Raw genomic sequence first — 23,663 nt, forward strand, 5'->3', positions numbered from 1 at the left:
TGTATATATCAGCCATCTCCAGCTCCAATAGAGACTTGTGATACAACTGTACTAACTATGATGGGTGGATAGCTAGCTTCAAGTGCATTAAAAACAAACTCGAGCATACAGCTATTTGCCTTTTAAAACCTCCTCAGAAAAAAAATGGCACCTTGCCCTGCAGTAAGGATTTCCTGTTCTTAGTTTGTGCACAGAGCATCTCAGGGGATTCTACTGCAGAGTTCCCGAGTGCCTATGGGAACTCAAACGGTCAGTGTGGGTTACGAGCAACTGTTGCAAATTGTCCCACACTGAGATTTTAGGGACCAACCACGCAGACAGGAAATTCAGTATCTTGGGAATGTCTGAGCCAATGATAACTTTAGCATATCTATAAACAGAGTTCCTGCTGATACAAGAGTATCACAGGATGTGAATTGCCAGTTAAAAACTAGCTGGGAGTTCAATCGACAGAAATTAAATATTTCAGAATGTTTTCACCTCAACAGTCCTCTCTGCTCTTCTCACCCCTCTCCAGTCCCAAAATCTTCCATTAGGTAGCTAATTCTGTTATTTTGGATATTATCCATTAGCTTCAGATAAGTCAGTCTGTGCTGCAAATAACTTGCATTTATATAGCACCCATCACATCCTCAGAAAATCCAAAAGTACTTTACAACTAATAAATTACTTTAAGTGGAGGTACTGTTTGATATGCAAATGTAAATGTGTTCATTGCAAGGTCCTGCAAATTGCAAATGAGATAAATGACCAGTTAATTGGTTTTGGTGGTGTTGGATGAGGGATAAATGTTGGCCAGGACATCAGAACTCCCTGCTTTTCTTTGAGTAGTGCCACAGGATCTTTATGTACACTTGAACGGACAGACAGACACAGACAATCAGGACTGCCAACATCTCATCCCAAAGATGAATGAAGCTTCTCAGTACTGCACTGAATGTCAGCCCGAATTATGCACTCAATTGCGGGTACTTGGCTCAGCAGCAACCTTCTTAGGAGGTTCTACCGATGCTGGATTCAAGTCACTTCTGGAAGCAAAGGTGGTGCTGCCAATGGAGCGGGAAAAAAAAAAAGAGACAGGAAACCCAACCAAGATGACCTCACAGGTCAAGGTTCTTAAAGCAATAGCATCTGCAGGTTAGTCTATCCTTTGCCAATGTATAAGTGTTACTTGTATGTGAAGACTGAACAAATCAGAAAAAAATAGTCAAAGGTCATAGTGCTTTCTTGAAAAAGATAATTTTTTTTAAAAAATGCTAACCACTGAAAAAAAAAGTACAATGGTCTAAATGGTTTCTCTTGGTTCTACAAGATTACTGAGAAATCATGGAAGAATTTCTCCAGAGTACAAGAACACTAAACTGATCAAGTCCAATGCTATAATAAAGCTTGTCAATTAGAATATTGACTGAATGAATATCTATTTTTTTTCCATTTCAAAACAATTACCTAGCAAAGGAAGATTTGTAATTATATCATACATTGTTACATCTCTCTCAATTAATTATTTTAAAAGCACAGCAAAATATGCAAGCAAATATGGTAGCCATTTTGCACACAAGATCCCACAAACAGCAAAATGATGAATGACCAGTTGATGTAGTTTTGGTTGAAGGAGGAATGTTAACCAAGACAAAATGTGATTTTTAATAGCCACCTGAATTGTTAGAACAGGCAGATAGGGCCTCAGTTTAACATAGCATCCACAGGATGGCAGCTGTGACATTACTGCACTCTTGGGGCCACCCTAGAGTGTTAGCCGAGTGGGGTTTGAATCCACACCTTCCAACACAGAGGCAAGGGTGCGACCACCTGGGCCAAGCTGACATTTCAATGTTAAATAAAAAGTTATCTGCCATTTGCATAGTACAATGTTTCAGTCATTGTTTTGTATTTGAAAATGGTGCTTTTGAAAGGAATTTGCTTAAATAAATCAATTTATGCACCTTTAAATTAAAGCAGTGCAAAGGAGTTATTCAAATGCATAAAAGTAGGCTTATGCCAATGAAATTGGTAATAGCACCTGCATAATATATTCAAGTATAGACAAGATAAATCAGTTATGTAAATAATATTTAACAAAAGATCAAAAGCATGTGATTCCTGTAAGCTATTCCAGAGACTGTTGTGCCCAGTACTACTTTTCATCCTGAAAAACTCAACTGTATGAAGCCCAAGTTCATCCAATATCATCTTGGGAGGTTCAAACACGACCATCCTCCCCCACATTATTCCTGGACAGAGTCCAAGATAAAACCTCTCACATCTAGCCTCAAACTTTCCTCTTTTCCTCCACTACAGCCTTTGTAGTCTATCTTTATTTTACAGATATTAATATACCCCAGTGCTCTTCCCTCACTCCTCCTGTTACAAATACATCAACTTACACACACTTCCTACACCTTGCACCCCAAATATGCTGAAACCCAGACTCATCGCGGTCTCTTATTTCATTCCCAGGACCTCAAAACATTGGAACTGCTAATTCTCTCCGTGTACCCTTATTCCTACAGTATTGGTTATTAACTTATCTGGACTAATCTTACTCTTTTCAACCTTGGTAGTGTACTAGACTATTGGCTTTGGTCTTGCTTAAATTTTTAAAAGAACAATATTTTTGAACTTGTAACCTTTGAGGAAAATGTATTTCAAGTTGCACAAACAAAGCCAACTTTTGCATGAAGGTAGAGAGCAGAACACAAGATAAGAGATCACCATGTGACACTGTGGGCTTCTTTCCTATATCTGAAATGGCATGTGGTCCGTCAGTGGAGAAAGTACCAAATAAAGCAACCAAACCAGTAAAATCAATTTCACAAAATGTTTTATTTCAAAACTTGTGTTTTTCATTTCACAGGATAATTCTGAATATATCCATGTAGTATTATTGAAAACTATATACATACACCATTTATACAATTTACAAAAAAAACTAAGGAGAACTCACACTGGATCGTGTAGGGCCACATGCAAGATCCTTGGTCACATCAGCCCTTGCATTGGATGATGGCCTCATAATCCCCACAGCCTGACAAGTAGAGCACTCAAGGAAGCTCTGAAATGACAGCATCCTGGAGCAAGGTAATTGATTAACTAGAGCCAACCTGTCCTGCCAACTGCACTCGGGCAATCTGGTCATGCGTCTGTGCATCTATACAAGGATTGCAATTTGATACTTAGCATGCTCAGTTATCTAGTGAATGCATTCTTGCTTCCCCCTCCCCTCCCCCTCCCTCTCCAACCCAGGAATGGGAGGAACAATCTGTTCACTACGATGGTCCCTCTTTTATTAGACTTTTGAGCGGCCCCGTGGAAGACCCTGCCCAAGATGTGACTTTTTCCTGTGCTTGGCAGCACGCAGATTGTATTCCTTGTCTGAACAGGATTTATTTCCTCTCATTTTTCTTCCATCTTCTTTGCAAAATCTCTTGGGAGTATGAATAACAAATCACCTATGGAGAAAGGGAAGAATATTTTCAACTAAATAATATTTTCAATTAATTGGATTTTGACTATCCATGCAAAATTGTTCCATAGGACAAAATTATTTACTTCAACTACAATTTTATTGACATGAAATTGTATGCAAGATTTACAAGAGCTTGCTAATTAATTGTAAATTACAGAAAGATTTATAAATATTACTATAATGAGTACATTAGAGAATCCTCACTTACCAAAGTTAGTTGGGTCAGCATAGATGTTGGCTACCCTGCGCACAGGATCATAATCTTTTGCTGTCTTTTCTCTGGCCATATAGTTGTGCATTTCACTACCACTTACTGTGATAGCAAATATATTTTCCAGTCCTCTGCATATTGAAAAAATGATTTTCACTACAATTACAGGCTTATCACACTGTTGTAAGCATCAATTTACAGCCAAGAAATGTATCTTAGTTAAAATACATTCACTTTGGTAAAATAATAACCAAAAAGGAAACAGGTGTGAGCTGCACAGATCCTGAAGTCAACATTTTCCATCCTTTGTTGCCAGAGCCTACACGTATTTAAATAAGCCAACTGATTTAATTCTGTTGGTTAGAGCAATGAATTCTAATTTCATGTAACTTCCAATTGATAATTTATCTGATCATACAGAATAAGTTAGTGTGAGAGAAAAAAAAAAGAGAAAAAGAGAGAGAGAAAAAAAAAGAGAGAGAGAGTGCACAATAGGTCACAGTTAAACCTTACACACAAACACACTTTCCAAGTGGGGTGACCAAATGTTTTGTGTCCCTTCTTAGCCCTGGGAGTAGTGCCTCTGCTGCCCCTCCAACTGAGATTAGCTGACAGGATTTGCTAATCTCCATGGCTCAGTGCCACACTTAACCTCTAAATCACAGCCGCAGAATTGTTGGGGGAGGGTGGCGGTGTCTGGTTAAGTTAAACAATACAGGCAGATAAACTTTCTGGTTTTAATTACAGAACCTTATTTTTTTTTGCTAAACTGTTCCTTGTTGTACTTTAGGGTAGTCCAGAGTTCATTGCTATATGAAACCATTAACATTAAATGCAAAAAAGTCAACTATACCGTTTCTTCAACTTCAGATTTCTCAAGGCAGCCAGGCTTTTCTCCTCTTAAAAGTTCAAGCCGTTTGCTTAGTTGCTCCACTAGGTGTTCTCTATTTTCAACTTCTGTAAATTGAAACACCCTCTTGCTTTGAACACCAACAATAATTGGATTGGGGAGCAGACTAGTGTCCTCCATCTTCTCCACAGTAACCACCTGTCAATGAAAAACAAACATGTGCCAGAACAGATTACAGAAACTGCAGCTGTTTTATTAACCAACTTGAAAAGGATAGTTTGCTGTGAATCTACTGCCAAGCAAGAAATTTAAAACAATCAACCAATAGAAACCAATATTACTTTCCAACATTCTCTGACTGCCTCAAACATTCTTGTACATTGCCACCAAACACACCCTCCTTCACCAGCAAGTTTGAGGGAGCGGTAGAAGAGGAGGAAGCAAAAGAACAAATAATTAGGCTCACAATCAAACTTTGTTATAAAGCAACAGATATATTTCAAACTAGGTCAGAAGGGAATCATGAGGCTGTTCAAGTTTAATAAAACAGTCCTGAAGTGGAGCACCCTCCCTAGTTATGCAAAGAACACATTTAAAAAAAAAAATGAACTTGCAATTGATACTAGCAGATTTCAGTATCAGTGTGGACTCCGAATGAGTTTTCTGAATTACAAAGCAAAGCAAGGAGTCTGGCCAGTACTGGGTTACTAGCAGAGGGGCCTTTGTCAGTGGGCCACCTCAGCCACTAGTACTCAAGAATGGCAGTCTTAAAATCTTACAGAATGAGAAAAATCTCTCTTTTCCAAACAATGTTTATTGGCCACAAGACAGCAAAACAGGTTTTCCATCTGGATATGTATTCAGGAATTTTAAAAAGGTGCTGTTTAATAAACATCTTCGATAGATGTACAAAAGTTTTCTAGACTGCACAGTTTCAAATTCAACCCAGAGTTGACCAAGGAAAGACATTTAGTTCTTCAATATTAGATCACAGTGTACAGTACCTCTTGGAGTGGAATGATCACATTGCAGCTGCCTTCCTCCTTGCTGGCAAAACAGATGTAATTTTCTGAAGTATACAACTTTCCTGCAGTGTGGCATTGGCTGTATGGCGTCCACAGGAAACAATCCACTATCTCAGCCAGCTTCTCTACCCGTGGAAGCCTGAAACAAGCCCGGAAATACTCAGTCTGCATTCTAGCTTCAAGATTCCTATAGCAAAATGAACAGAGAGTTTTACAAGTCAGTTTAAATAAAAAAAGGCTCAGTTTAGACAGTTATAAATTAAGACTGACCTTTAATTTAAAGCAGTCACAGATCAATGTTTCCAGGTACTAGTACGGTTTATAATTCAAAATTCTTCCCCCTACCCTAATTCATATGAGCTTTGACAATATGTTGATAGGCTATTCAACTTTAAGGACATCAATGACCCTGATCTGATGGTAAACACATGCACATTTCCAGCAAGGGGCGCTGTGTAGCGACCAAGCACAGAAATCCGGGCCAAAATGTCTTGCTTCCCCAGAAATGCTGTGCCAATTGTAGCACCCCAACCACTACTCTAGCTCAGATCAGCTAATCTGGCCAATAAAAGGCATGGGGGGGGGGGGGGGGCAGGGGGAAAAAAAAAAAGAAAGTGGAGTGTGGGAAATTGCACTCCGCTTCCATTGAAGGGTGGTAAGGCCAATTCTGCAGTGGGAGCAGGACTTCCACGCTGGGGGCTATAATTCCCTGCCCCAGAAGGTTACTGCCCCCAAGATGGGAGCCTGTGCAGTGGGGGGGGGGAAGGAAGAGAAAGAGGGGAGACAGGGGCAGGGGACAGGAGGGGCCACATTGCAGCGGAGGTCTGAGGGGGGTGAAGTGTGTTGGAGGGGTGGGCCTGGGGGCTCTGTGCGGGGAGTGTTCGGAGTGGGGTGGACGGGTTGACTGCGCAGATGGCGGTTGGTGGATGTGGTGTGGTTGGCGTCGCGGGGGCGTGGCTCCAGGGTGGCCAGGGCTGGGGGCTCAACATCCAGGGGTGTTCGGCATTTGGGAAGGATTCTGATGGGACGGGGCGGGGGGGGAGTGTTCCTGGTGTTGGGTGGGTCCGGGTGGGGGGGGGGCACGGTCTTGGGATGGGGGCTGGGCTGTTTGGGGCTGGGATTGGGAGAGACTTCTTCACTCGGGGAGTTGTTGGCCTGTGGGGTTCCCTGCCGCGGAGAGTTGTTGATGCCAGTTCATTGGATGTGTTCGGGAGGGAGTTGGATGTGGTCCTTGCAGCTGGGGGGGGTCAGGGGGGGGGGTGCTGGGGTGGGTGAGTGATCAGCCATGATCTTGTTGAATAACGGTGCAGGCTCAAAGGGCCGAATGGCCTGCTCCTGCACCTATTTTCTATGTTTCTATGAAAGAAGGAAAGAGAAGTAGAGAGGTGGAAAGATAAATTATTCCTGCAACCTTCCTACTCTCTCTGGCTTAAAAACAGAATGACCACCATGGCCCAAAGGAACTTATCAAGGTTTCTAAATGGCTTTGTAACTTATATAGAGCTAAGGATCACAAGTACAGTGAAACCTGTAAATTAGGAACACCCAAGGGACTTGCATCAGAAGTCCTTGTTCTCAAAATGGTCAATATACAATAAACTGGATGAGCCAAATATCCCAGGATGGCTGCATGTCTTGTAGCGTTCCTTCCGTTTAAAAAATCGCCCTCCCCTGGAATTGTGCCCATTTCAGAACCTCTCCGGAATGTCGACTCACCAGCCCTCTCCCGATTTGCACTGGTGGGGGTCGACAGAGAGAGAGAGAGAGAGAGAGAGAGAGAGAGAGAGAGAGAGAGAGAGAGAGAGAGAGAGAGAGATCACCATTAAAAAAATCCAAAGATCGCCCAGGCTGTTAGAGGCAGCACCCTAAAGACCCGTGTCCCATTTCAGGAGACTGTCATTCCATTGTTCTCTAATCTTTTGGGGGGAGGGAGGGGGCACACGTGGCATGTGCAGTTTTCACATTTAAAAGCCAGCTCACTGGCTGCACTTGACCTCCACAGTACTGTGTGGCCACATGACCTAAAGGGAACATTGTTGGGAACCGGGGGCCAGATTCAGCTCCCAGTTTGAGAAATGGGTAGTTCTTTACCCAGCATCCACAACAGCAGAACAGTATCTCTGGGATTGGGCCATGCAAGCATTCAATCCCAGGGATAGAGCTGTTTCTCTGCCATTATGGATGGTGGGTAAAGGGATCCCCATTCCACAAAAGCAATTTTATTCACCTTGTTGCTGCCTTGCACTGACATGCTTTTCTTGGGTTTTAACTCACAAATGGACTTAGTGCATTGACGGCTGTCCTTGTTCACAATTTATGAGTGCCCGTGGTTTCAAGCTTGTATCTATTACAATGCAAGTTATTTGGGACTGTCAGTCATTTCTTTTTTTGCAAGTGTCCAGTTGTACAGGTTTCACTATATATTCCAACTCTCACAATCACCACAAGTATTAGTGGATAGAACCAGGTGAACCAGTTAAAGACAACAAGTCACAAACTATTTCAATTAACTTGTGCAAAGGGACACCTGGAAGAGTGGGTGCTGGTCAACATAGAAAGAGAAAATAGGTGCAGGAGTAGGCCATTCGAGCCTGCACCGCCATTCAATAAGATCATGGCTGATCATTCACCTCAGTATCCCTTTCCTGCTTTCTCTCCATACTCCTTGATCCCTTTAGCCGTATGGGCCATATTTAACTCCCTCTTGAATATATCCAATGAACTGGCCTCAACAACCCTCTGCAGCAGGAAATTCCACAGGTTCACAACTCTCTGCGTGAAGAAGTTTCTCCTCATCAGTCCTAAATGGCCTACCCTTGATCCCAAGACTGTATCCCCTGGTTCTGGACTTCCCCAACATCGGGAACATTCTTCCCGCATCTAACCTGTCCCGTCCCGTCAGAATCTTATACATTTTTATGAGATCCCCTCACATCCTTCTAAACTCCAGTGTATAAAGGCCCAGTTGATCCAGTCTCTCCTCATGTCAGTCCAGCCATCGCTGGAATCAGTCTGGTGAACCTTCGCTGCACTCCCTCTATAGCAAGAACATCCTTCCTCAGATTAGGAGACCAAAACTGAACACAATATTCCAGGTGAGGCCTCACTAAGGCCCTGTACAACTGCAGTAAGACTTCCCTGCTCCTATACTCAAATCCCCTAGCTATGAAGGCCAACCTGCCATTTGCCACCTTCACTGCCTGCTACACCTGCATGCCAACTTTCAATGACTGATGAACCATGACACCCAGGTCTCATTGCACCTCCCCTTTTCCTAATCTGCCACCATTCAGATAATATTCTGCCTTCGTGTTTTTTCCACCAAAGTGGATAACCTCTCATTTATCCACATTATACAGCATCTGCCATGCATTTGCCCACTCACCTAACCTGTCCAAATCACCCTGCAGCCTCTTAGCATCCTCCTCACAGCTCACACCACCCAGTTTAGTGTAATCTGCAAACTTGGAGATATTACACTCAATTCCTTCATCCAAATCATTTATATTGTAAAAAGCTGGGGTCCTAGCACTGATCCCTGCGGCACTCCACTAGGCACTGCCTCCCATTCCGAAAAGAGACCCGTTTATCCAGACTCTGCTTCCTGTCTGCCAACCAATTCTCTATCCATGCCAGTACATTACCCCCAATTCCATGTGCTTTGATTTTGCACACCAATCTCTTATGTGGGACCTTATAAAAGGCCTTTTGAAAGTCCAAATACACCACATCCACTGGTTCTCCCTCATCCACTCTACCAGTTACATCCTCAAAATTCGTCAAGCAGGATTTCACGTTCATAAATCCATGCTGACTTGGACTGATCCTGTCACTGCTTTCCAAATGTGCTGCTATTTCATCTTTAATAATTGATTCCAACATTTTCCCCACTGATGTCAGGCTAACCAGTCTATAATTACCCGTTTTCTCTCCCTCCTTTTTAAAAAAGTGGTGTTACATTAGCTACCCTCCAGTCCATAGGACCTGCTCCAGAGTCGATAGACCTTTGGAAAATGATCACCAATGCATCCACTATTTCTAGGGCCACTTCCCCAAGTACTCTGGGATGCAGACAATCAGGCCCCGGGGATTTATCAGCCTTCAATCCCATCAATTTCCCACCTAATAAGGATATCCTTCAGTTCCTCCTCCTCCTCCTTAGACCCTCGGTCCCCTAGTACCTCCAGAACCAAAGTATTTGTTCAATTGGTCTGCCATTTCTTTGTCCCCATTATAATTTCACCCGAGTCTGACTGCAAGGGATCTAGGTTTGTCTTCACTAATCCTTTTCTCTTCACATATCTATAGAAGCTTTTGCAGTCGGTTTTTATGTTCCCGGCAAGCTTCCTCTCGTACTCTATTTTCCACCTCCTAATTAAACTCTTTGTCCTCCTCTGCTGAATTCTAAATTTCTCCCAGTCCTTAGGTTTGCTGCTTTTTCTGGCCAATTTATAATGCCTCTTCCTTGGATCTAACACTATCCTTAATTTCCCTGGTTAGCCACGGTTGAGCCACCTTCCCCGTTTTGTTTTTACTCCAGACAGGGATGTACACTTGAAGTTCATCCATGTAATCTATAAATGTTTGCCATTGCCTATCCGTCAACCCTTTAAGTATCCTTTGCCAGTCTATTTTAGCCAATTCATGCATCATGCCGTCAAAGTTAGCTTTCCTTAAGTTCAGGACTTTAGTTTCTGAATTAACTCACTCTCCATCTTAATAAAGAATTCTACCATATTATGGTCACTCTTCCCAAGGGGCCCTCGCACAACAAGATTGCTAATTAGTCCCTTCTCATTACACATCACCCAGTCTAGGATGGCCAGCTCTCTGGTTGGTTCCTCGACGTATTTGGTCAAGAAAACCATCCCTAATACACTCCAGAAAATCCTCCTCCACCACCACATTGCTACCAGTTTGGTTAGCCTAATCTATATGTAAATTAAAGTTGCCCATGATAACTGCTGTATCTTTATTGCACACATCCCTTATTTCTTGTTCGATGCTGTCCCCAACCTCACTACTACTGTTTGGTGGTCTGTACACAACTCCCACCAGCGTTTTCTGCCCTTTGGTATTCCATAGCTCCATCCATATCGATTCCACATCATCCAAGCTAATGTCCTTCCTTACTAATGCATTAATTTCCTCTAACCAGCAATGCCACCCCACCTCCTTTTCCTTTTTCTGTTTATCTTTCCTAAATGTTGAGTTCCCAGCCTTGGTCACCCTGGAGCCATGTCTCCGTGATGCCAATTACATCATATCCATTAACTGCTATCTGTGCAGTTAATTCATCCACCTTATTCCGAATACTCCTCGCATTGAGGCAGAGAGCCTTCAGGCTTGTCATTTTAACACACTTTGCCCCTTTAGAATTTTGCTGCAATGTGGCCCTTTTTGCTTTTTTGCCTTGGGTTTCTCTGCCCTCCACTTTTACTCGTCTCCTTTCTATCTTTTGCCTGTCTTCCTTTTATTTCCCTCTGCCTCCCTGCATAGGTTCCCATCCCCCTGCCATATTAGTTTAACTCCTCCCCAACAGCACTAGCAAACACTCCCCCTTGGACATTGGTTCCAGTCCTGCCCAGGTACAGGCTGTCTGGTTTGTACTGGTCCCACCTCCCCCAGAATCGGTTCCAGTGTCCCAGGAATTTGAATCCCTCCCTTCTGCACTACTCCTCAAGCCATGTATTCAGCTGAGCTATCCTGCGATTTCTACTGATTAGCACGTGGCACTGGCAGCAATCCTGAGATTACTACTTTTGAGGTCCTACTTTTTAAATTTAGCTCCCAGCTCCCTAAATTCATCTCGTAGGACCTCATCCCGTTTAACCTATATTGTTGGTACCTATATGCACCACGACAACTGGCTGTTCACCCTCCCTTTTCAGAATGTTCTGCATCCGCTCCGAGACATCCTTGACCCTTGCACCAGGGAGGCAACATACCATCTTGTTGCCAAGTTTGTTTGGCATTAATGGGAATTTCTAAGACCGTCTCAAAAGCTTGGGAACATTTAAACTCCAAATAGCTCCAAAAGAAATTTGTATGGCCAAATGTGTAACTCGATTAATGTAGTACAGGTTAAATCTCCCTTATCCAGAACCATCCCCGGCCACTGGGTGGCGCATGCGCAGAACTCCAACATGAATAAATTGAAGTCCTTCCTCACTGCCGACTCCCGCAATCGCTGGCCTGACCCCACGATCCACCCAATGATCCCTCTGCTGCACTCCTAGCCCCAAGCCAGCAAGCCCCGATATCCCCTTGCTCAGTACTTGTACCATCTAATTTAACGTGACCACCCCTCGTCCGGAAAAATCCCTCATCCAGAACAGGCCACATCCCGAGGGTTCCCGATAAGGAAGGTTCAACCTGTATTTAAAAAATCTTGCTAGAATGCCCCCATGGCTGTCTCACTTGCGCAACAGGAGACATTATACTACATTAAAAATTCTCGGGTCAATACTTGAGAACATGCAAATTAATTCAAATGTGATGCAAAATGATCTCAAATTAACTTTAAAAAGATCGCAAAGAGGAGGCACAGCAAACGGTTAAAAATAGTTAAACGACACATTAAACAATTGAAACAAAATACAGATGTTATTTTGAGAAATAGAGCCACATTTTCCAAAGTTAGCTAAGATTTTATTGAATTTCTTTCTTACTTCTTTGTGATTTGAGTGGGTTCTTGTAGCGGTGGATCCAATTCAAATGTCTCATTGTCCAGCAGCCTTCGAATAGTCACATCTGCCAAAAGTTCCATAAGCCTAAAAGTTTCATCTATGTTAAGGAACATGGAGAAATCACGTTCCTTACTTCGTGTGGTCACTCGAATTATTTCGGAGATAAGAGTATTCGAAGTTCTTTCTAGCCTTTTCACATCAGCCCAGGGGATCATGAGTTTCACTGAAATATAAAAATACAATATTCATGAATGATGACAAGCTACCTTTAAGCAAAAGTGTAAAAGTATTTCCCAGTACCTGCAATAGCAGAATTAAAAAGGTGTTTACCCCCAATACTTCATATGGGAAGCCTCAACTTCTGCCATACGATTGAGACAGGAGATATTTCCCTCAATGGGATACATCTCATGCTGTTTTGTAACCAGCCACTAGGATCTGCAGTATACTTTCCTCTTGGAGTATCATATTAGGCCTTCATTCAGTACTTCTACCGGACATCAATGCTGAGTTTAAGAACTCACTATGCGAGGAAAGTACAAGTAAAAACTGGTGTCTTATCACTTTTTTACTGCAGCTGTAGCCTGGCCAGCCTTTTATTCACCACACTACATTAACTTCAGCTCACCCAAAATGTTGTGGTGCATGTCTTATTCCACACCAAATCACACTTCTCCAGCACCACTGTCTTTGTTGATCTACATTCGATCAGAGTACCCTAAAACCTCAATTAAAATTCTCATCCTTGTTTAAATCATTCCATGTTCTCTCCCCTTCCTTGCTCTAACCTCTTCTAGCACTACACCACCGGACCCAACAAAACTATTTCTCTGACTGCAGCCTCTTGTACATCCCCCTCAACCTTCGCCCCATCTCTAGCAGACGTGCCTTAAGCCAATCAAGTTCCATGCTGTGGAACAACCTCCCAAAACCCTCCTTTACATTGCCCGCTCTTCCTTTAAAACCAACCAACCAATCTCTTACATAAGAAATAGGAGCAGGAGTAGGCCATTTGGTCCCTCGTGCCTCCTCCACCATTTAATAAGATCATGGCTGATCGGATCATGGGCTGCCCGCTCCCCATAACCCTTCACTCCCTTATCGTTCAAAAATCTGTATCTCCATCTTAAATATATTCAATGACCCAGCCTCCATAGCACTCTAGGGCAGAGAATTCCACAGATTTACAACCCTCAGAAGAAATTCATCAGTTTTAAATGGGCAACCCTTTATTCTTAAACTATGCGCCCTCCCACCCCCGCCCATTATTAATTCCTCAATCTCATCCTCGAAGGGACCAATGTTTACTTTAGCTACTCTCTTCCTTTTTATATACACCTCTAGAAGCTCTTACTGTGTTTTTATATTACTTGCTCGTTTACTCTCAATCTGCTCTTTTTTTTTTTAAAAAGTCATCCTTTGCTGGTTTTTAAAAAATTTCCCAATCCTCTGGCCTCCTACTAATTGTCAACATTGTATGCCAATTTTTTCAATTTGATACCATCCTTTACTTCCTTAAAAAGTCTTTTCTTCTCATTGGAATATATTTTTGTTGGGAGTTATGAAATATCTCCTTAAATGTCTGCCACTGTTCATCAACCGTCTTGCACTTTAATCTATTTTCCCAGTCCACTTTAGCCAACTCTGCCTTCATAGCTTTGTAATAGCCTTTATTGAAAATCAGGACACTGGTTTGAGATCCAACTTTCTCATCCTCCAACTGAATTTGAAATTCAACCACGCTATGATCACTCTTTCCTAGAGGATCCTTTATAAGATTTATTAATCCTGTCTCATTATACAGTACCAGATCTCAGATAGCCTGCTCACTGGTTGGTTCCACAACATGCTGTTCAAGGAAACCATCCCAGATACACTATGAACTCTTCCTCAAGGCTACCTTGGCCAATTTGATTTGTCGAATCAATAAGATTAAAATTACCATGATTATTGCCGTACGTTTCTTACAAGCCTCCATTATTTCTTCATTTCTACTCAGTAGCTGCACTGTTGCCCAGCTAGGGGGCCTATAAGACTATGCCCACCAGTGACGACTTCATTATTTCTTGGACCAAACCTTTGGTCACCGCTCCCTTCTGACCAATCACTGCAGTACTGAGGGAATGCTACACTATCAGTCTGCCGTGGGAATGTAACCCATAACTATCTAACTCAGAAGCAACAGACCCATCAACTGAACCAAGATGAGCCTCAAACAGAATTGCAACCAGGTTTGCTAAAGACTTATTGATGGAAAAGAAACTAATCATGAAAAAATATGTTTTGCCATTAGTTAGCCTACCCATCCACTGCATGCACCTTGTAATGACAAGCTGGAAACCAGAGAGGTGTTATTGTACAAAAGGTATTATATAATAGTCCACTTCATCTAAGGGGATTGCAAAGAGGCTCAACCACTCAATCAATACAGGGAAATGTCATCAGATTTTTTTTTAAATTCGTAGCCAATCTTTCCAATTCTTTGTCAAATCACAAACGCCAGAGGTCACCTTGCACACATCAAGGATCACTCTGCACCAATGCTCTTAGCCAAAAGGCCGAGAGCCACTGCACCGTTCCTGGAAGTACTGCAATACCAGGTTCGTGCCATGGAGGTGGATGGGTCAGGCCCCCCACACACCTCCATGGAGGTGGATGGGTCAAGCCACCCCACCCACCTCCTATTTCCAAAAAGCATAGGAGAACCACCTTCCTGATCCAGGGAGAACCACTTTGGGGTCATGGTTACTCCCCTGTCAGGTCAGTTACGCATGATCTTAGCTAAAAGGCCGAGAAGCGACTTTCTAACATCACCCCAGCAGTAAATGTAAAATTCACAAGGGGCTGGGTGGGCTAAACCCGAGCTACCTCCTACACCAATAACAGATGATGGCAAACACCATCTTACCTTGAGAGCACCATTCTAAGGAACACAAGAATTAGGAACCATCTAGCCCCTCGAGCCTGCTCCGCCATTCAATAAGATCATGGCTGATCTGGCCGTGGACTCAGCTCCACTTACCCGCCCTCTCCCTGTAACCCTTAATGGTTAAAAATCTAGCCTCAACTGCTTCCTTGGGCAGAGAATTCCAGAGATTCACAACCCTCTGGGAGAAGAAATTCCTTCTCAACTCGGTTTTAAATTGGCTCCCCCGCTGTGCCCCCTAGTTCTAGTCTCCCCTACCAGTGGAAACAACCTCTCTGCCTCTATCTTGTCTATCCCTTTCATGATTTTAAATGTTTCTATAAGATCACCCCTCATCCTTCTGAACTCCAACGAGTAAAGACCCAGTCTACTCAATCTATCATAAGGTAACCCCCCCCATCTCCTGAATCAGCCTAGTGAATCGTCTCTGTACCCCACCCAAAGCCAGTATATCCTTCCTTAAGTAAGGTGACCAAAACTGCACGCAGTACTCCAGGTGCAGCCTTACCAATACCCTATTCAGTTGCAGCAGGACCTCCCTGCTTTTGTACTCCATCCCTCTCGCAATGAAGGCCAACATTCCATTTGCCTTCCCGATTACCTGCTGCACCTGCAAACTAACTTTTTGGGATTCATGCATAAGGACCCCCAGGTCCCTCTGCATGTTGTAATTTCTCCCCATTCAAATAATATTCCCTTTTACTGTTCTTCTCTCCCTCTCCCTTCCCTCCTCCCCCCCCCCCCCCCGCCAAGGTGGATGACCTCACACTTTCCAACATTGTATTCCATCTGCCAAACCTTAGCCCATTCGCTTAACCTATCCAAATCTCTGCAGTCTCTGTTCTCTACACAACCCACTTTCCCACTAATCCATGTGTCATCTGCAAATTTTGCTACACTACACTCTGTCCCCTCTTCCAGGTCATCTATGCATATTGTAAACAGTTGTGGTCCCAGCACCGATCCCTGTGGCACACCACTAACCACCGATTCCCAACCCGAAAAAGGACCCATTTATCCCGACTCTCTGCTTTCTGTTCACCAGCCAATTCTCTATCCATGCTAATACACTTCCTCTGACTCCGCATACCTTTATCTTCTGCAGTAACCTTGTGTGGCACCTTATCGAATGCCTTTTGGAAATCTAAATACACCACATTCATTGGTACACTTCTATCCACCATGCTCGTTATATCCTCAAAGAATTCCAGTAAATTAGTTAAACATTGCACTATTCCTGTCTAGATGTCCCACTATTTCTTCCTTAATGATAGTTTCAAGCATTTTCCCCACAACAGATGTTAAACTAACCAGCCTATAGTTACTTGCCTTTTGTCTGCCCCCTTTTTTTAAACAGAGGTGTTTCATTGAAGGTTGGCATGCAGGTACAGCAGGCGGTTAAGAAAGCAAATGGCATGTTGGCCTTCATAGCAAGGGGATTTGAGTACAGGGGCAGAGAGGTGTTGCTACAATTGTACAGGGCCTTGGTGAGGCCACACCTGGAATATTGTGTACAGTTTTGGTCTCCTAACCTGAGGAAGAACATTCTTGCTATTGAGGGAGTGCAGCGAAGGTTCACCAGACTGATTCCCGGGATGGCGGGACTGACCTATCAAGAAAGACTGGATCAACTGGGCTTGTATTCACTGGAGTTCAGATGAATGAGAGGGGACCTCATAGAAACGTTTAAAATTCTGACGGGGTTAGACAGGTTAGATGCAGGAAGAATGTTCCCAATGTTGGGGAAGTCCAGAACCGGGGACACAGTCTAAGGATAAGGGGTAAGCCATTTAGGACCGAGATGAGGAGGAATTTCTTCACCCAGAGAGTGGTGAACCTGTGGAATTCTCTACCACAGAAAGTTGTTGAGGCCAATTCACTAAATATATTCAAAAAGGAGTTAGATGAAGTCCTTACTACTAGGGGAATCAAGGGGTATGGTGAGAAAGCAGGAATGGGGTACTGAAGTTGCATGTTCAGCCATGAACTCATTGAATGGCGGTGCAGGCTAGAAGGGCCGAATGGCCTACTCCTGCACCTATTTTCTATGTTTCTATTAGCTGCTTTCCAATCCGCTGGTACCTCCCCAGAGTCCAGAGAATTTTGGTAGATTATAACGAATGCATCTGCTATAACTTCCATCATCTCTTAATACCCTGGGATGCATTTCATCAGGACCAGGGGACTTGTCTACCTTCAGTCCCATTTGCCTGTCCAGCACTACCCCCCTAGTGATAGTGATTGTCTCAAGATCCTCCCTTCCCACATTCCTGTGACCAGCAAATTTTGGCATGGTTTTTGTGTCTTCCACTGTGAAGACCGAAGCAAAATAATTATTTAAGGTCTCAGCCATTTCCACATTTCCCATTATTAAATCCCCCTTCTCATCTTCTAAGGGACCAACATTTACTTTAATTCCAGGAATGAATGACTAGAAAAAAATCAAAATGGAGGAGACACACACACACCCTTTTGTGACAACCTGATCTTTCACACCTACACGGTTTTGTTAAATAAAACGGACAAAAAAATATCCACTGCAATACTGGCTGATACTTGCATTTAATATCTTGCACACTGCTACCCTGGCTTGAAATGAAAAAGATTTTCCAGCTACTGTTCCTACAATACTGGGAAATCAAGTTCAAAGTGTCAATTCTTTATACAGAATCTAGAATTTAAGTTGCCAAGTGTGTTAATAGCACAATTAACCATGTTCCCACAAACTGCATGATAAATTGCCCTGGCTCCCAACCAGTATTCCACAGACTCCTGTAATATAAACCACACTTGTGTCACTATGTTAGTCTTTCCCCAGTCCATTATTCTAAGCTATTTCCTGTCAGATTAACAATGGATGCTAAATAAGTTTGGCACAGTTCATGTAAATATGCCTCTAAATTAGGAAGGGCAGTTGGAGGGAATGCCTACTATTTAACTTTACAGCTTTGTTTGATATTGTAACCTCCCAAATGTAGAAAGTTAAAATCTTATGGCGTTGACAAGTTTTTCTCTCTCTTCCCCTTTTCCTTCTCCCCCATCCCACCATTGACTTTTTGATGGTGTCAAAATTCTATTGTTTCCTTTCAACATTGTCGCTTGAAGTTTTGAGAATAACCAGCAGCCTCCTCTTCTTCATTAACTCTATATTCAGCCATAAATTATATATTGGGCAAGATATTTACTCAGGCGGAACGGAGTCAGCGAACAATGACTTCTCCTTTAACTTGATCACAAGAAATAGAATTTTATTAAAATCTGTCCAATTAGATTAATCACATGGCCAGCACAAGACAACATACAGCAGCACAATTGCTGAATCTCTATATATAAAAAGGGAAGGAGAATCAGTTTATGGTTTATTTTGTGAACTTCTGCTGCTGTCATTTCACATGTTCACTATACTGTATCTTTTCACTATTTACAATTGTACCGAAAACTCTACACACTTAAAATCTGATCACCATGAATAACTTTCAGCACCCAATTTTATTATATTGAATTGCAAAAGGATTTCATTGCATCTGCAATGTTCTTGTACTTTTCAAACAATTGGATCAAAATGGCTGGATCAGTTATCATCTAACCTTCCTGGTCCTCAACTAAAATTAAAGTAAGTAGTTCAATTTTTCCACTCTTCACTAGAAGACTGCTCAAACTAGGCTCCTAAGAGATAATAATTTCACTTTCCCTAATGTCAAAGAATACATTAATGCAGAGTTCAGAGACATGTGATATCATGGTACTAACATGCAATTGCTCCCTCACCCAATAAGGATCCAGGTACAGTATAGACAAGATATTTGATGAATACTAATCTCAGTTTTTGAGAAAGATAATTGGATGCTGAAATAAAATTTTAACCTTGCAACCAGTGTACCTTCATCATTTGATGTAGCACAAGTCAAAGAACTGAAATTAAATACAATTCTGAATCATAAAATACTTTTACAATTGACTTAATTTATATCCTCCATCTATTCTTACCTTCCTTACCCAGCAGGAAAGAATAGAAGCAGAGATGGTTGATGCTAAGGTAAATCCAGCCTTGACGGGGAACCCGTCCCTTCCAGCAGCAACATGAATAATAAGTCACCAGCTTTTCCAAGTCTGGGAAATTAAATCTGGTCTCAAATTTTACCAGGGCCTCCCGAAACTTCTCAGGATCTTCTTCCTGTTCCGCCAATTTGCTCCTGGTTTCTTCTGCTATAAGCCCCTGAGTGCAACAGATTTAAAACATTTTTTTAAAACTGCAATACAGCCAAATGCTTAAGGAAAATGTTAAATGTTCCACTTTATTGCCATTTTGACATTTTTGGTACTGAGCAATCTATTTTTTCAGATTTAATGGAGTGAAGCTATATTTATAGAATACTTTAATAGGCTTGAGACTATTACATAATTAAAATTCTCAAGCATTGTATATTCAAGTCTGTAGCTAGCCACACACACACAATACATACTGATGACTAGTACATAAACATGCTTACAGCACAAAGTATATTGTATGCATGGTCCCAGTATTTCAAACACTTAATTCAATGAAAGTCAAGGGACATGAAGTTTTTTTTTTAAAACTAACTATGCTTCAATAGAAAGATATTTTTTAATTTGATGAAATTGTAATTACTTGTTCTAAATCAGGGTAGAGTGTTTCCACCAAAGGGTGCAATCGGCAAAATGCGCCCACAATTCATTGGATACTGCGACGGTTTTGCCGAGGTCGATGTTTCGCTCAAGTTTCCAGCCAATTGCCCGTACACAAAATCTCCCATAATCAACATAATCTGTGTGTGACTGGAACTCCAGCATCATAAAGAGGAGTGGATGGGGACGGCTTTGGATGAATGGACTTTTGAATCCAGTTAAAAGATTGTGGATACTTGAGCGTAAAGTAGCTATGGACACAACTCACTTAAAATTCCACGATCTTTAGCACTAATTAATTCGATTCCACCCAGAATACGCTGATATTGGAGTGAAAATCATGCGGAAACTTGAGGCCCAGATGTTTTAGTTGCAAATCTTGATCTAAAGCAGCAAAAACAGTTTCTTTCCAAACTTAAAGAAACTATAGAGACAGTGACCTGTTCTAACTTCCTTTGTATTGAATCACAAAATTATTCTCACTAGATTCATGATTCACTTATAATTGTGGTAGCATTTGACAGTAAAAGAATTTTGCGAATATGAACTTTCGCTTTCCTGCAAGTGCATTTTCCAAGATAGCCATCGGTTGCTTCTGGAAAGGCAATGTGCAGAATATAACATTGTGCGTTACAAGCATCCTGCGTGGTTTCCAACAGTCCCCATTATAACCAAGAATGATCCAAACAAGGCAATCACATATTTCTAAGTGAGGCAGTCACTCATGAATTGAGGATTTCATTTGCATGGGGGAAACTGACTGGTCCCACTATCTAAAATGGTGCTAATGTGTAAATGCTAATTATCCAAAATATACTCAATTGCTCCTCCATTAAATGCATTTTTGCTTCTTCCAACAATACACTTAATAAATTGTACCCTTCTTGTGCTGGTTAAAAAGAATGGAGCTTTGCACATTTATTCCAATGGGGCACCAGATAAATAGGATTTTGCTGCAACTCAATATTTACATTTTGTAAGTTCTCTAGCACTCCCTAGTGTCCCAAGAAGCAGTGTGAATGCTTTTATCTTATGGAGCTCATTTTTTCACAACAATTTTGCTGGATTGCACTTACCTTTACTTTACCATGAACAAAGCTGATAACATCATCTTTATTATCAAATACTGAAAGGGTGTGGAGAAGATTCTGTTCCAACCACTCCCAGTGTTGTTGGATTTCCTCCACAGTGGCACCTTAGAGGATGATGTGCAAAACAGTTAACAGATCATAAATTACATGTTGATATTTTGTATAGTGACAAGTCTATGCCCAGAAGTTTATAAAATGGGCAACCCTTTAACACTTCAAAGTCCAGTGAAATTTTAAAATCACACCAACTTATGACACGGATATGTGGAAATAGCATAAAATGTCCAAAGGACATTGGTTAAAAATATTAGCATTAAGAGTTTGTGTGTAGACATTCCTTCCTATGGGCCTACTCGCATGAATGAGTCCACACTGGTGACACTGATTATTGGCTCATCAGGCTAGGCAAAGCTGGTAATCTGCATCTAGTCCAGAGGATCCCAAGGAGGAAGAGCTGGCACCAGTTGTTGCTGGATGTGTTTTCCAGATTTTTCCAGGGAGCTGCTCTTCAACACGCATGCACTGACACTGGACCTGCTATATTGACAATGAAATTTGGATATCCCTTATAAAGCAAAAGATTTAGCCAATTTTTAAGCATAAATTATTTTGTTGGGTGGGTGATATGAAGCCATAACTAAATATCACCTTGCACCTTCATTCCAACTGAGTTTGAAAGTATAAATCCAGCTTTTGACAAAGTACCAATTTACTATGGGACTGTTAATAATCACATTTTCCAGCAAATATATTGGCAAAAATGTTACAGTTTTCTATAGTTAACTGTAAAACTTGGCACTGGAACAAATGGAGACTTCTAAATGGAAGTAATTTCATAAAATAGATATCAATATGAAAGAGGATTGGGACCAGTTTGAGTCAGTGTTCGTACATTTTGGGAGAAGACAGCAGGAAAGGCTTGCCTCGAGGGAGAACCAGACCAGATTTTAACAGACCTTTGTTATTTCTATTTCAGAAGTATTAAGCAAATAAACTTCAGGATCTTTATTCAAATCTTCACCATCAAACTACAGAATCAATAAAAATATAAAACTAAAAAAAAAAACTTAGCAACTATTTAGAATAGGTTTAGTTTTAATTTCCTTAATTTGCCTTTGAACACATCCAAGTTTTGGATATATTCTCTTACTCCACCCAATTATTGTTTTCTTTCAAAACTCATTTCGATCTATACACAATCTTCATTTTCCAACCAGGACAATCTTTGCTACTAATTTCTCAAAGACCAATAGATGGTTTATTTTGCAAGTCAGGTCTTGACATTCCTTAGTCATTCATCTCAAGTAGAATGCTCTTCTAATGGAGGCCATGTCACTTCACAGCCCAGGAGAGTGAAGGGGTGGAGATCTCGAGAGCAGCAAAGTTTAAATGTCATATCCAAACCCATCGAATAGGTGCAGGTGCTAACCAAAGTAGAAAAATCAACTTCCAAATGTGACTTTACTACTTGGTCAGTGCTGAGAAAGGCAAGCCAGTAATGCTAGCAAAGTATCTTCCCCACAGCTCAAAAGAAAAACCTTGAACTCTTTTCAAATTTGAAAAAAATAGGATTATATTCGTAATCAAATAAACTTGACTATTTAGTACAGATCTATTGCACATTAAGAAATTTATAATGCTGAGACTTTCAAAATGTAACAATTTCTTATAGAAAAATGTCCAACATTCACACAGGTCTTACATACCACAGGCTATGACCCAATACACTTGCGATCCTGGCATCTGATGCAAAATTCGAAATGGTGCGACACGGGCATTGGAGTCCAGCACTGCATCTAACGCACCCACCAGCAGACCTGTGGACAGCAGTGTGTAAAAATGTGATGTAAAATAAATAATCTCGAACAGCTACAGTTGAACTACATCTCAAATGATGATTAAAAGAATCCCATCTTGGCTCTATTGGTAGCTACACAAAGAAACATTGCACGAACAGTGCTCTGAATAATCCTAACCAACTCTACCACGCCACTCCAGGATCTTATAACAAAAGAGCCAAGCACTAAATATTGCTCCCATTGTCTATGCTGTAGAATGCAGGTTTCCGGTACTTGCTGCAAACTGACAGCATTCTAAATAGATAGCAGTTTGGCAATGACAAATACAGCAAATTTACTAAATAAAGTGTTACTACAGAGCCAAGCTGACACTTCTGGGCTCAATTTTCCCCAGTATTCCCTGCTGTTTTTTCTGTCCCAACTTAAAAATCAACAGTTTCCACAATCAATTTGCACCAGCGTAACTCAGTTAGTTACGTTAATTTTTTTTTCTCAAAAGGAAGCGTTATCAGCCACCTATGCCAATGGCCATTTAGGCAACTTTGGCCACACATGCTGGCCTCTTGAGAAAACTCTTGGAGAGTTAAAGGAGCGAGAGCGAGAGCGAGAGATCAAGTACTCCAAAAAAAATGCTTTGGGGAAAATTGTGCCCATAAAAAGTGTTAGCTTGGCTCCATAGCAGCAGATCTTGTAACAAAAGAGCCAAGCACTAAATATTGCTCCCATTGTTCATGCTGTAGAATGCAGGTTTCTGGTACTTGCATCCTAAATAGATAACAGTTTGGCAATCACAAATACAGCAAATTTACTACAATGCTACTAGAGTCAAGCTGACACCTTTTCTATCTGTAATGTCAGTATTACCTTTTGCATTTTCACAATTTAACCAATCAAAAAAGCCAAAGTAGTTAATGATAATGAAAATAAACAAGTAAAAAAAAAGGTTTTATATTAAG

At 41.5% G+C, this 23,663-nt stretch overlaps 1 protein-coding gene and 1 pseudogene across 2 annotated transcripts in view; both read right to left on the bottom strand.

The window, feature by feature from the left end:
• LOC139275091 (TBC1 domain family member 8-like) overlaps positions 1 to 23,663 on the bottom strand; it is a 105,926-nt gene that overhangs the window by 43,840 nt on the left and 38,423 nt on the right. The window contains exons 2-7 of one of the 2 annotated variants that reach the window (XM_070892082.1): positions 22,615 to 22,725; positions 20,894 to 21,012; positions 19,167 to 19,386; positions 12,227 to 12,467; positions 5,535 to 5,742; positions 4,534 to 4,728 (exon numbers count right to left, since the gene is read on the bottom strand). In XM_070892082.1, the coding sequence (XP_070748183.1) occupies positions 4,534 to 4,728; positions 5,535 to 5,742; positions 12,227 to 12,467; positions 19,167 to 19,386; positions 20,894 to 21,012; positions 22,615 to 22,725 (1,094 nt within the window). Of the gene's footprint in view, positions 1 to 4,533; positions 4,729 to 5,534; positions 5,743 to 12,226; positions 12,468 to 19,157; positions 19,387 to 20,893; positions 21,013 to 22,614; positions 22,726 to 23,663 lie in introns of both variants that reach the window. The other variant, XM_070892081.1, reaches the window with a different exon arrangement.
• Positions 14,808 to 15,045, bottom strand: LOC139275419 (U2 spliceosomal RNA; annotated as a pseudogene).

The sequence above is a fragment of the Pristiophorus japonicus genome, chromosome 10, assembly GCF_044704955.1.
Source record: "Pristiophorus japonicus isolate sPriJap1 chromosome 10, sPriJap1.hap1, whole genome shotgun sequence".
NCBI lineage: Eukaryota > Metazoa > Chordata > Chondrichthyes > Pristiophoridae > Pristiophorus > Pristiophorus japonicus.